Here is a 14,815-nt window from a genome sequence, read left to right as displayed (position 1 = left end):
GAGTATAAGCAAAGGGTGCTACTGAGTCAAAATCCTTGCATGATTGCATGAGGCACTGTAGAAATATATTACCAATTTAAAAGGTTTTAGATTAAGTCAGCAGGCTGCAATGGATATCTTTTTCTGAATGTCTTGTGAGTCATTAAATGCTATTTTTGCCTGTTCATTCTGATCTCTTGGTTTTGTGTATTTTAAAAGGTTTCTTCCACTGAGGACTGGTCCTACACAAGCAATTTTTCTCTCCATCGACAACACCATGAAAATGGTAATGATCAGATGCTTCAGCAGATTGGGCATCATTTCAAGCTTCCCCAGAGCACAGATCCCATAAAGAAGTTCAAAGATTTGATTTACCTCACTCAGGTAACAGTGATGTCTTCAGTACAAGTAGCTGTCAATACTTGTTCCAATGTCAGTTGTTAAAATTTGGCCTGTTGTGTTAGGTGATGTTCAGTGGTACAATAGTGTCTGCACTGGAATGTCCAGTTGATTTTAAACTAGTTTGTCTCATTTATTGGAGAGAGCCTCCAATTTTGATCATGGAAAGGCTGGAATACATCTCAGGGAATTTCCCAGAAGCAAGCTCAATTGGCAGAAAGTCTGTGTGTGCTACCATGGTCCCTGGGCCCACTCATGAAGCTGGCTGGGGATGCAGGGATGTGTTGGCTTTGGTATTTGATTATTTGTAGTGCTGCACTGTTACTCCCTGCTCTTCATGTGGCCTCTGTAGGCTCATTGCTTTGATTTTTGCTACAAGGAATAAATGAGCTTCAAAACAAGATTGTTTCTAGAGAGTGCAGCTCTCCACAAATGAGGTTATTAGTAGCTGCTATGGACTCAGGTAATGATATTTTAGAGAATCTATTTTGAGATTGTTCAGGGAGTGGGGAGGGTGGTGGTGGTGGTGAAGTTTTGTTTTGTTTCAGATCAGTAGGTTATATATTGTTCTTCATCCATAGTAGTTTACCTTGCTTCTTGCTTTGTGACTTATAAATGATGTTAAGCTGCATTTTTATGCCAATAGGCAAGTTCAAAGTGCTGTTGCTATTTGATGAGCTCCAAGAGGTTTCAGAAACGCTTTTAACAGGAATAACTGCACATTTATAAAGTTTTTAGTGTTCAAGACCTTTTTAGCAAGTTTTGCATAAGAGACAAACCAGCTGGAGGACTTCAAACGCTGGTGACAAGAGAGCAAGGGCAGATGATGCTGTGAAATTGAAAACAGGTAAAATTTGTGCACTGAGGTCCTGACTCAAAGCTGTCAGTTTCTTCAGGGCCATATTAACAAATTGAATACAATTGGTTAAGAATGTCAAAATAAGGACAGCAAAAAGGATAAGGAGAGTAAACTTGGCTCTCATGGTTAACTGGAATTGCAATCTTTACCTTTTGAGCTGTCCTAAAGAATAAGTTTTCCTATATTTTGAAACTTTCTATTAATAGATCCCTAGGACGTTTAGCTTCTGTTGAGAGTTTGGCCAATGAAAAATTCTGAAAAGTAGTTTTTAAAGATAAGCTGGGGAAAGGGAGAAGTGGCAGTGAAGGTGAAAATGGTTGGTTGTGTACTGGGAATGTGTGTTCAAAGTATAGGGATGTGGACATGGTGATAATGTATAGTGGAAGTAGTGCAGCATAATGTAAACTTGCAAGTCTTGTGGGTTTATTTAAATAACAAAACCAACCCCTCAACTTACTAAAAATGCATTTTTCTTTCCCTTGTCTTCCAAGACCCTGCTGCCCAGTGATCTTCACTGGATGGAAGGCAGGTAGTAGCCCCTCCCTCTAAAGATATTGCTTGTAAAGCTGTAGGGAGCTGCTAGGAATAGATCTCCTTCAAGCAGAGGCCCACTGCACTGCATGTGCATGCCCTTGAAAGCTCAGGTTCAAGGTTATGTGCCATTGCTGGGAAGTCAAAGATGTGTGCTAATACATATGCTCCTGACTTGAAAGTGAAGCCAACACAATGCGCAGTAACGTTTTCTTTTATTCTGTGTTTGTTGACAAGGTGATGCAGGCTCAGTGTATAAAGACAGAAACTGAATTCTATCGTCTTAGTCAAAGTGAAATAATCAAGGGAGAAGGACACACCATGGGAGCTTTGTACTGGCAGCTCAATGACATCTGGCAAGCACCTTCATGGGCTTCCTTGGGTAAGTTTTTTGACAGTCTGATAAAAAAAACCACCAACTATCAGTCCTACTTTGTTTTCTTTATCTGGAAATAAATAAGTGTGGCTGTGCTCTCTCTCTCAGGCAACTTCTGTCCATCATTTAGAAATGCTTTCCATAAAAGTGTTTGTCTAAGTCATCCTAGTAGTCTGTGAAAGTGGAAAAGGGTAAAGAATAAAGCAATTGTTTTCCTATGGAAGTTTTGCTATTTGCCATCCATTCTTACCCTTGTTTTAGCAAGGTTTAGTTTAGAGAACTTAAAATTGTATGTAACTCCTAATTTCCTAAATTTTTTTTTTGGTTGGTTGATTTGTTTGTTTAAGCAATATTCTCACTTCTGCCAAGGAAATAATATAATTGAAGCCAGAGAGAGCTGCCTATTAGGATGCAGTGATGGTCAAGTCTGAGGGTATACCTCCCTTGTAAGGTAAACTTTCAGCTACCCTTGATTTTCCTATGTAGGACTAGGTCTTCCTGGAACAGTGTGGGATGTATCATCCAGGTTTTTCCAGAGAAATTTTGCACTTTTTGCAGATTCAATTCTTTTAAAATTGGAGAGTTCTGAGAAATTCTGTTTCTAAAATGGCCTGTCCTAGAAATTGCTGATTATATTGTCTCAGCTATACAGATGTATGCATGTACCCATCCACCCTGGGTGAGAATGGATAAAGAGGGATCTAGTGGGATAGGAGAGTAGGAAGGAGCACCCATGTATAATTATGCTTCCCACAATCCCAGCAAATTTGGTTGATTGAGTTCCCTCTGTCCCCATGGTATCACAGAATTATTGAGGCTGGAATAGACCCCTGAGATCATCAAGTCCAGCCTATGACCTCACACCACCAATTGACTGGACCATGCCACTAAGTGCCCCATCCAATCTTCCTTTAAACACCTCCAGGGATGATGACTCCACCACCTCCCTGGGCAGTCCATTCCAATGTCTATAATTCCCCTTTCCATGAGGAAGTGCTTCCTAACATCCAACCTTAACCTCCCCTGGCACAGCTTCAGACCATGGCCTCTTGTTTTGTCACAAGCTCCATGGGAGAAGAGCCTGACCCCCACCTGACTACAACTTCCCTTCAGGTGGTTGTAGAGTGTGGTAAGGTCCCCCCTGCATCTCCTCCAGTCTAAACAACCCCAGCTCCTTCAGTCTCATAAGACTTTCCCTCTGGCCCCTTCAATGATCAAAAATGATCAAAACCTCTCCTTTCAGCAGACAGCAGTGCACTGCCAAAATACTGCGGAACTGTGATCTGTTCTGAGCAGGATGGGAGTTAGTACGTAAAGGCAAGGCATCTAGATATCCTCTGTAGTCAGTTGAGGGAGAGATTGTTAGATCCAGAGTGTGATTCATTCTCTCCTTAGCTGTCTAATAAGCAGGATCAATTCTATTCTCCATGCTGAATTTGATTTTCATAGAGCTTCTGAGAAGCTCTTCATAGGAGAAGATGACTAGCTGAGATTTGGTGTCTAGTGTAGTGTCAGGTGAGGTGAATCACTCTTGGTGATTAAATTATTCTGCTGATGTGCTATTTATGCACATGATCTCTCCTGATACAGCTATTATCCTTTTGGAACACAAGAAATGGAGTAATCAGATGTGTAAAGAGGTAAGTCACTTAGGCAGAGGAATGTGTGGTATGAGGGAAGTGGCTGTGTTTCATGTTCTGAACATTTTGTCTAGAAGTCATTTCAAAAGAGAAGCTGTTCTATGGCAGCTCTACAGGACTTGGGCAGATTCTCTTGCAATTTTATTTCTTACATACTTATTTTTATTTGTTTCTCACATACTCTGATTTTGCAAATCTTCAAGAATTTAATTTGTGAAGAAATGTGAATGAACTAGAAAAAGCTAAGAGTTCATATGAAGTTAAATGTGTCCTTAGAACAAAATGCCATTTGGCCTTACTTTAAAAAAAAAAAAAACAAACACCCAACAACAACAACAAAAAAACCCACCACCAAATTAGTCCACCCCATCCTCCCTGTCTTTCTCGGTGTCCCTGCCTTTTAATTTTTGTTCATCTTTCTCTCTTCCCTCCAGCCCCCTATGTTCATTCAAGCAAAGAAGGAAAACAAACCACTCTCACCACTCTGGTGAGACCCCACCTTGAGTACTGCACCCAGTCCTGAGCCCCTTTTACAGGAAGGTTATGGACGTGCTGGAATGTGTCCAGGGAAGGGCCATGAGGTTGATCAGAGGGCTGGAGCTCCTCTTCTCAACAGAGAGTTGGGGTTGTTCAGTCTGGAGAGGAAGCGGTTCTGAGGAGACCTTATTGTGGCCTTCCAGTAGCTGAAGGGGGCCTACAAGAAAGCTGGGGAGGGACTTTTTAGGGTGTCAGGTAGGGATAGGACTAGGGGGAATGGAGCAAAACTAGAAATGGGTAGATTCAGATTGGATGTTAGGAAGGAGCTCTTCACTGTGAGGGTGGTGAGACACTGGCACAGGTTGCCCAGGAAGCTGGTAGAAGCCTCATCCCTGGAGGTTTTTAAGGCCAGGCTGGATGTGGCTCTGAGCAACCTGATCCAGTGTGAGGTGTCCCTGCCATGGCAGGGGGCTGGAATTAGATGATCCTTGAGGTCCCTTCCAGCCCTGACAAATGTATTATAAGAAAATAGGCTATTTTATTTAACTGTGAAGGCAGCAGTCCAGCTGTAATGCCCATCTTTCTGGACTTTCTAGGCTTGCATTAAGAATTGGAATACCCCAGTGTTCATTTCTCTGATTCTGCCACTGGCTGATGCTCTTAAGCTTTAAGTACCTTGAGAGAAAGGTGCTTGGAAAAGTCTCTTGGTAAAGATAGGTGTACTGATATGTGGAGAGATCATGGAGACCGTAAGTGTCTTTTTAAGTACAGAGCTGACATCATTGTAGAAGATATATCAAATACTTGAATTATTCATATGTTGAAGTATGCAGAAAAGAAGCTCAGCAGAGATACAGCTGTCCCTTTGTTTTGTTATATTCCCTCAGTGGAATAAGGAAAGGTTTAATATTCATTTAATTAGGCAGCAGTGGTAGAGGGATTTTTGAAATGCTAATGGCTGAAATTATGCAACATCTCAGAGAAATTAGGTTTATTTGCACTTCAAACCATGTTTCTGCATCTGGTTAGATGGCACAGGAGTATCACCAAGGAGTGCTGCTTATTTAAATCTGTTATTTCACAGAGAGGCTTACATAATTTCCAGTACAATGCAGAAGTGTTTCCTCAGGAAGTGGGAAGAAGGTTTAAAGGAAGCACCTTTAAGCTACCTTTAAGATGCTTGCTTGAGATTGAATGAAAACACAGCACTGCTCTCCTGTCATAGCACTTCTGTCTTCAGTTCAGAGCTAAAGAGCTTTTACCACAACTCTGTTTTGATTGCTAGCACCTACTTATGGAGCTGGTTGTGCCACTTGAATGCAGTAAGTTTTGGTGAGGAGCACTGCCGTGCTGCCACACGAGTGTCACCTTCAGGTACCCAGCTCGGTTGTCTATGTGATTCCCTTGAACAGATAACTGCCTTTTGTTGCAGGCTCAATATTTTAGAGCCCCTGGTGAGCTGGAATCCACAGGCTTCTTTTGGAGAATAATAGATCTGACTTCATGGGACTGAAGTGAGGAAAGAACTAGCAGCATGCTTCTCAGGTTGCATTTAATGGTGTGAAGTAATTAATTTAAAACTGGTTCCAGGGAGAACTGTTTGTTCTCCTGCAATCAGCATAGAGGGCTTCAGGAAAGAGTAAGAAAGAAAGGGAGTGGGTTTGCATTACAAACCTAGTTTTAGTTTCTGGTTCTCAAGTTTGATATCATGGAGAATGCAGACCCCATGTTATTATCAGGAAAAAATGGGGGAACCTGAGTTACTTTAAGAATCCATTTAAAAAGGGGAGGAGGAAGAGAAAAATCACTCCAGGGTTATTTTAAATAACTTGCCTGTTGCCTTTGGGCATGCATGTCTTTAACAGGAAGGTTTCTCACAATAAGAAATCTGATCTCCAGATTTCTTACATCCATTTTGGGGCAAGGGAACTATTTTACATGCAACTTGCCTCTATTTTTGAGCCAAGAACTGTGACCCCGGTCTTAAGGAAATAAAGACAGCAGATGAGCTGAAGAATGTGGCTTTAACTTATTGGTGAGCTTCAGTTTTCTGTGCTGTGTGAAGTTACTTTAATGATTGTATTATCAAGATCATATTGCCAGAAGAGTTATCTTTGGAGGACCCTTCCTGTAAGAAATTGCTCCAGCAGATGGACTTTGGTTCTTTAAAATGGCTCTGGGCTTTTTGGGAAGAGCAATAGTCACCTTAAAAACCTAATCAAGGTAAGCAGACTAGTGATGTCTTCAAACATCCCAAACCAGCAGCTGTAGTAGTTGAACCCTAGAATGAGTTCTGAAATGGTAAAAACTTGTGCTTTTGTTTGTTGGCTGGATTGATTGGTTGGTTTGTTTTTCTCCACAGAAGTGTAATGCCAAATTTACTCCCAGTTTCCTTCTCCTCTGTGCTTCTTGAGGATCTCTGTACCTCCTAGGTAGCAAACCTTCTCCCTTCCCCTCCAGTAACCACTGCAATGTAGTTAGGTAATCCAGCTGGAAAGCAAGGCACAGCAGGAACTGAGAAGGGCCCATTCAAAGAGAAATGGGATTTTATGTTACACAAAGTAACAGGAACTGCTCTATGGCAACTGCATTATTCATTTCCACATTTAAAACAGCTGAAGCCTGGATTTTCATCATGTCAATTAAACTCAGTTCAAAATTCAAGGCAGTGGGCACTTGAAACCTCAGCCTATGCTGCATAACTTGTCTGAGCTCATGGTGGCCTCCATCTGAGGCCTGCAATCAGCAACAGCTATTGCAATGACAATTGAAATTTCTGAGAGTTTTGTGGCAGTCCTGAGGGCTTCAGGGAGCTCAGCCTCTCCCAAAGCCTGAGGCTAGGCACAGTGTCATTTTCTCATACAAGGACCATTGCTTTTTTATTCTCTTCCATTTCTGTGGATCAGATGCTGCCCCACAGTTCATCCTGTTTCAGATAATCCATCCCCAGTCCAAAACTCTCATCTTCTCAGGTTTCATGGCCCTGGAAAGTAATTTGTTAGCACTCCCTGGGTTTGGAAGAATTGTCCTTTAGACCACCAACATTTTTTGTCAAGAAATATCCTTGGAATGCAAGAATGTGGCTTCATTCATGTATTGAAGAGTACCAATCTGCCAAGCATGTTCATCAGTTTATCAGCAGTCTGTTTTGAAGAAACTCGGCAGCCTCTCCTGAAGTTTTCTTTCAGACTCCATCTCTTTGGTTTGCTTCAGTGCTATTAACTTGAATGCTGGTGGTGTTCTGTTAGCAAGTCTGGCTTCATAGCACAGTTGAGTCTTGTATGGGTTTTCCAGGCAGGTGAAAGCTTTTCTTGTCTGTTCTTCAAGCTACCTGGTTGTGAGCTTGCTGAAAACAAGGTGCTAAGCTGGAGCTAATGCACTTTGCTCTCCACAAAGTTCATCTATGTGGAGAGTAGGCAAAGCATGTTCTGCCTGTGAAAGCCACAAGCACAACCTTTAAAGACTACATCACTCTGGATTATGAAATATGTGAAAGTGCTAAGAGCTTTGTACAAGCACTAAAATGCAGTGAGGTAAGAACATATGACCGGAAATATTTTTCAGCTTCCCTGAACTTCACACCTATTGTATAGAGAGCCAGAAACGAGAATGAAACTGGTATCTAACTTTTCTTTCCTTATGAGATGGGGCTGCTGACTTAGTACTTCTTTTTAGTGCCATTTCATGGTTGAACAAAGAGCTAAAATGCTGACAGTAGGTGCTAGATGGAAATAAATAGAAATGGAAGCAGCTTCACTTTCGGAATGGTTGTGGCAGTGTTGCATTGGCAAAATAGGAATTTTTGGAGAGGACACAATGTTTGATGGTTTTCCAGGTTGTTAATGGCAGACCATCCAAGCATTCACAGTAATGATGTACAGCTTTCCATCAAACAGGCAGAGAGAGCTGTCTGGCATATCTGCATCATGTGTCTGCTAAATCCCTCGCAGCGAGTGCTGCCTCTAGATCTTGGCAAATTCATTTTGCCTAACTCAGAGCTGTCTTTGGTCTGAGAATCTTTTTTTTTTTTTTTTAATTAATTTTATTTCCCCCCCCCCCTTCATTGCTATTGATGTTCCTCTGAGGAAGAACTGAAAAGGGCAAGGGAGTGCTTTGTATAAGCACCAAAAGATAGGCTCCTGTATCTTTGCAGTGGTGACAGTTTGTGGCAGTGCCACCAATTCTCATCTATTTGTCTAGATTCTTAACAACATAGATACTTCAGCTGCCTCTTGGTATGGAGTATGCTCTGTCAGTTCTGCTATTGTCTCCTGTGTTGAAGGCTTTTAAAATTGAATAGCAGCATAGCACTGATTGGACCAACACTTTAAAAATACGACTTTCTGCTGAAGATCAAAAAAAAAAAAAAAAAAAAAGCTTGAAAGAGCATCAGATCCCTTCCAGAGCCTTGGCTGGGAGAAAACAAGGTTACCTTCAGTCATTCTCTGTACCTGATAAAGGTGAAAAAGGGTAGAGGGTAATATTATCTTGCTATAACAGGACCAGATGCTCAGGTTGGATTCAGTCCAGGTCTTTTTCTCCTTTAACTCTTTTCAGAGTATGGTGGCAAGTGGAAACTGCTCCATTATTTTGCCCAGAACTTCTTTGCACCACTTCTGCCTGTGGCCTATGAAGACAATGGTGTGTTGTATGTTTACGGTGTCTCGGATCTTCATGTGGACCACAAGCTGACTTTGAGGGTAAGTGACATCTCTCTCACCACCATTGTGTTCCTGCTGCAAAACTCTGAGAAGCTGAGTGAGCACATCCTTTTATAGACAAACTTCAGTAAGTCCATGTTCAAACACAGGGAAGTGCAATTCTTGTCTTTAATCTTCTTGAGGCAACACTCTACCTTTTTATAATAGCGTCTACTGCTTACAGCCTGTAGCTACAGACCTTAAATTAACTGTTCTGAGAAATCTTACAGGGATTGACAGTTAAGTAGAACCAAGTATGAAAAATGTTACCTCACCACGTAACAAAACCGTTCCTGGGGTGTTAGAACTAGATTAACTGATTATGTGGGAGTACAAAAAAGGATTGTAGTGTTGCTTGCCAGTGTTCAAACTATACTGCTATGGGAAAAAGAACTAGATTATTTTCTGGAATATGCACATTTAAGTATACTTTAACTGCAAGACCACCTGTGCAATGTCATCCTGTTACAGTTGAAGTCTTAACTGTTTTCTGATAATGCTACAGAAACTGTTAGGATTTCTTAGGCACTGTTTGGGCTGCTGAGTTGTCCTGTAGAATGCAGCCTTGCGTTTGAATATGGCAGACCGGTCTCAAATTCAGGGGCCATTTTGCACTACAAGATACAAATCCTGATGTTAGGGCATCCCATGTGATAGGGCTGGGAAGAGTGGAAGAATAGTGCTAGAAACCTGGGATAACTCCCATGTCATTTCAGATCTAGTAGTGCATGTGTGTCTGTTGCTATTTCAGTGCTCTGGCTGCTGGGCTGCCATGAATGTTGGGGTGGTATGTTAGGTCACTTGTATACGAGTCATATATAGTGTAGGAAATGGTTGTTATTTCTGATTAGCCAGTTCTTAGAGTAGGACTGCACTGAGGATGTTTATTTCTGGTTTGAGTTACTGTAGCAGGCTTAAATTTCCTGTTAAGGCCAGCGAAGCACTGGCAGTAGGGCAGTTCTGGTGAATGCTCTAGTTCACTTCAAGGAAAAGATGGAACTTCTAAAAGGAGTTAACATCTGTTCCTGACTTCTGACTCTCAGTAGGCCAAAAATAATCTAAACTGTGTGGAGAGACAGAAACTGTAACTCTCACTAAGTGCCTGCTTTCTAGATCCTGCTACCTTGTTTTGACCTAAGTGATGGGAATGTGTATTTTACTGTATTAATATAACTTCCATAATATCTTTTAAGATGATGCTGCATCTTGCTTCTGTTTGATTGTGCAGAAGCTCTAGATTACCCAGCTGGGTATTACCTGAATTCACACTGAGAAATCTGTTTCAGACTAGAGAAGAGTAGCTTTAGATTGGATGTTAGGAACCAGCTCTTTACCATGAGGGTAGTGAAACACTGGAGCAGGTTGCCCAGGGAGGTAGTTGAAGGCCCATCCTGGGAGATACTCAAGGTGAGGCTTGACAGGGCTCTGGGCAACCTGATCTAGTTGAGGATGTCCCTGCTGACTGCAGAGAGGGTTGGACTAGATGACCTTAGGAGGTTCTTTCCAACCCAGATCATTCTCTGAATCTCTTTGCCTTATTTAATCAGGAAGGGTATGATAGTCTTAAGGCTATAACTTTAATTTTTCTCCACAAAGTTTGAGCAGAAAAGTGAAAGAATGTAAATAAATCACTATTGGGTGTAAGAAAGCAAAATAATGATAATTCTAAACACTTCCACTGGAGAGAGAGAAATGTTTGAGTCAGTACTCAAAACAAGGTAAATGTTGTGAATAGTGTATATTTCTACATATTTATTGCATTTCATCATAGATTGTAGATTTGCCTGTAAATACAGCTTCATTTGCTTCTAAACTTAGCCTGGTTATTGTTAATGTGGGAGGGGGATTCTAGCCCACCACACTGTAACAGAGGGGCAGAAAAAGAGTTAACAAATTAGACCCTTACTAATTCCATTGCCCAGCTCTCACTCGGCAGGGATTGGCAGCCCCAGCTTCTCAAAGAAAACACGTTGCCATGTAGATGAAAACCAAGAACACCACATATGGGCTTTTGAACTGGACTTCTTTGTTAGGTTTATATAATCAAATTACTATGCCATATTGATTGTTTACATCTTTGCGGAGATTTTTTGATAGGTGGAAATCATCTTGGTACTGTCAAGAAAACATCTCTTGCAAAGAGCAATGCAAAACCTTGGATGCTAGGTTATTTTCACAGATACAACTTTTCTTACAAGCCTTGTGCTCTCTCAACATGTTTGATAGGTCATTGTGCACTCCTGGAGCTCTCTGGAGCCAGTGTGCACCCTTGCCAAATATGGTGTGACTGTTAAAGCACAAAGTGCTGGCCCCATCTACAAGGAGTCCATAAATGACTTGCTGGAGAGATGCAGCAATTGTACCAGGAGAAGCTGTGTTGTTACCTTCTGTCTTGTGGGAGAAGATGGGCTCCAGAGTCCTGTGAACTATCACTTCCTTTCCTCGCTGAAGGATGCTGTAGTGTTAGAGAAGACCCAGCTTAAGGTAAGTGTCAGACATGATGAACTACTGCACCGTGCTGGTTTGAGTTGCTTGCCTGCTGTGCAGTGTCCTCTTCCACTTGATGTTCTTTCTTCATAGCTGTTGCAATTCTAGCTGCCATGTTGAGTTCAAAGGCAGAGTTTTAATTTATTTTTTTTTCTATGTCACTCTCTGCATATCTAGATAATACTGGTGGGATATTTTTGCGGGTTTTTCGTTGTTTTAAATAATGAAGCCTCCATTCCATTTGTTTTGACTCTCTTTCACCTGACTGCTGCAGCATTGCTCCTTTAATTCTTTTTTAAATCCTAGGTAGGAAATAGCATTGGGGCAAGTGTGTTGGCTTGCAGACAGTAATGTGCATCAGTGCTAGGTGATGCTAGCTGAGCTGTGTGGAGTGCCTCATTGCCAGCAGCATTTCCTCTTGAGGGACTCAAACTCTCAGCTCATTGCTAACATGCAATATTCCAAGCTCCTTTCCTGCTCCTGCAAATCCCTGCCCTCCAGCTAAGGGTTCTGATTTGCATAATAGTGATTGTTTCTTAATATCTGGCAAGTCTGTCAGTCTTCCAAAAAGAGGCAGAGAAAGCCTGACAGTAATGTTTAACACTGTCATTTAGTCCTTTTGCTGCTTTTTCACAGATTGCCTCAGAGAGAGAGAGAGCACAATTACACTCTGTGTGTTAAGCACACAGTTAAGCTTCACTTCTTAGCGTGTAATTTGTGTGGCAAAATTCTTAATCATCAGGTTGGCAACATGGGGACCTGCACGTTCTCATGTTTGGCTTCCACACTGCAACAAAACTAAACAAGGGGTATTAGAGGTCGTTAATCTCTTTGAATCTGGACTAGTGTAATTGCTTTACAAAAAGAAAATGGGCCAGATATTCCCCTCTTATCTCTTTCATGGCAGCATGCTCTGTCTCCTAAGCATACAAAGGAAAGAAATCAACCTGGGTTTAATTTTTTTTTCCCCCCAGCTGGTTGCACAATCTGGAGTTTGAGTCATGCTGGGGTTTGGGGTTTGTTTTGGGCTTTTTTTTGTGTGACATCATCAATAATAAAAAGCTCTAGAACTGGAGCACGATTGGGAAATTTTATTCCTTTTTCCCCAGGACTGTGTTGTCTCTGCAGTACCAACTGCTGTCTTTAACCATCCTTGTACATGTATGCAGCTGTGATTAAAAAACAAACAAACAAACAACTTGTTTTTGAGAAGCTGATGCTTCTATACATAGTTACTAATAACCAACTAGACTTTCAGATAGTTTAGTTGCTAGTCCAAGTGCTATTCTTCATAGCATTGCTTTTAAAAAAAATAGGAAGACTTTGAGTGTTTCTTTAGGTGAAGGATGTGTGGGGTTTTTTTTGTACAGCTGAGTTGTGTTGTCTTCCTTGTAAGAAGGATCTGTTTTCTGCATTTAACATAATTTGTCTGCTTTTTATGTTTAGTTTGGTATTTGAAAATCAATCATAGATATGCAGACTTGTTTAGGCTGAAAAAAAGACCCTTCAGATTAAATCCAGTGATTAACCTAACACTACTAACTGTGGCTAAACCCTGTCCCTAAGCACCCAGGTCTGTGCCTTTAAATACCTCCAGGGGTGATGATTCACCCACTTCCCTGGGTGCCAGGGCTTGACAACCCTTGCAGTAATTTTTCCTGATGTCCAACCTAACCTTTGCCTGGCACGACTTGAAGCTGTTCCCTCTTGTCCTGTTGCTTGCTGCTTGGGAGAACACCAACACCCACCTTGCTACATTCTGTTCCTCCTGAAAGGAGCCTGATGGAGCATTTGATCTCATGATGGTGAATAGGGAGTGCTGTACAAAAATGCATCCTGGTTGTGCTTTTAAGCCTCTCTGAGATTAGGTACTGATAGAACTTAATATAAAGCATTGTCCCCTGTCCTGGTATTTCACAATACAGCTCCCTTTTAAATGCAGTGTAAGATCTCCAGTGCCATGTCCCATTATGATGAGGTGACCTCCTGTGCTGCTGTGATTCTTTTACTATCTCTTACTTTTATGCATTTCTATTACTGATGTAATTGGAAAGCCAGCTACTGCAGTAGCTGTGAATTTATAGGTTGCATGAAGCATGGTGGTCAAAGGACAGATTCCCTCACTACAGAAATACAGGACACCAGCACTAGCTGCAAGTCAGATAACTATTAATTTGGTTATCTCCCTAAGGTGGTAGAGGGGTAACATTTCATGGCATTTTCACAGAATTGTCAGGGTTGGAATGGACCTCAAGGATCATCTAGTTCCAACCCCCTTGCCATGGGCAGGGACACTTTCCACTAGATCAGGTTGCCCAGACCCATATCCAGCCTGGCCTTAAAAACATCCAGGGATGAGGCTTCTACCACTTCCCTGGGCAACCTGTTCCAGTGTCTCATCACCTTCGTGGTGAAGAACTTCTTCCCAACATGTAATCTAAATCTCCCTTCCTGTAGCTTGGACCTATTCCACCTAGTCCTGTCACTACCTGACACCCAAAAAAGTTCCTCACCAGCTTTCTTGTAGGCCCCCTTTGGGTATTGGAAGGCCACAATAAGATCTCCTTGGAGCCTTCTCTTCTTATTTTCCTCAGTGTACAGAATTTTGTAGGAAGGCTAACAACAGTTGAAGGTTTTCTATGAATCTTTCTGAGGAATCCTGCTGGTTTGCCCTTTTGTTCCAGAAGATAATAATAAATTTTGATGGAGTGGGGTTGTTCAGTCTGGTTTACTGACATGCAGGTCTTTCCCAGTGTGGGTCTTTAACATGTGTGGTTTTTTTATTTATTTGCTGACTTTGTGTTGTCTTTGTGGGGGTGTGTGTTTGTTTGTTTTTCTCTTCCAGGCCTCTGTATCCCAAAGAGATGACGTTTATGTGTTTGTACTCCAGACCACTGCAGTGGCTGCTTTTGTTTCTCTGGATGTAGGGAGTATAAAGGGCAGATTTAGTGATAATGGTTTCCTTATGACTGAAAAGAAGAAAGTGGTTGTGTTTTATCCTTGGGAACCTACCAGCGTTGAAGAACTGGAAAAGTCACTCACCTTGACCTCTCTGGTGGATGTTGTCTGAGGATACATAATGTCCTTCTAACATAAGTGCAACAGGAGGAGGGAAAAAAAAAAGAGAAGAGTTTAACCAGAGTTGAAGTGATGTACAGTTTGATCTGACTGGAGAACATCTTCTCTGTTCCTGTCTTGTGTGAATGTTAACTGCTGATTCAATGTAAAGAAAGCAACAGCAATGCTTGGATCTGATGTGTGGTGTATTGAAAGCAGGCTTTCTCAGGTAGGGGGGAAGAACATCTCTCCTGTACCCAATGGGAGAGGTGAGGTGGTGCCAGAGAGCTGGTCTGGGTTCTCCACTCCA

At 41.7% G+C, this 14,815-nt stretch overlaps 1 protein-coding gene across 1 annotated transcript in view; it reads left to right on the top strand.

Moving 5' to 3' along the window:
• MANBA (mannosidase beta) overlaps positions 1–14,600 on the top strand; it is a 51,719-nt gene extending 37,119 nt beyond the window's left edge. Inside the window, exons 13-17 of the mRNA XM_054383058.1 lie at positions 199–363; positions 2,006–2,150; positions 8,819–8,961; positions 11,188–11,445; positions 14,294–14,600. Of these exons, the coding sequence (XP_054239033.1) occupies positions 199–363; positions 2,006–2,150; positions 8,819–8,961; positions 11,188–11,445; positions 14,294–14,518 (936 nt within the window). The 3' untranslated portion in view covers positions 14,519–14,600. The remainder of the gene's footprint in view (positions 1–198; positions 364–2,005; positions 2,151–8,818; positions 8,962–11,187; positions 11,446–14,293) is intronic.
• The last annotated feature ends 215 nt before the right edge of the window (positions 14,601–14,815 follow it).

Source organism: Indicator indicator, chromosome 8, assembly GCF_027791375.1.
Source record: "Indicator indicator isolate 239-I01 chromosome 8, UM_Iind_1.1, whole genome shotgun sequence".
Taxonomy (NCBI): Eukaryota; Metazoa; Chordata; class Aves; order Piciformes; family Indicatoridae; genus Indicator; species Indicator indicator.
This window is presented reverse-complemented; position numbering and strand designations above follow the sequence as displayed.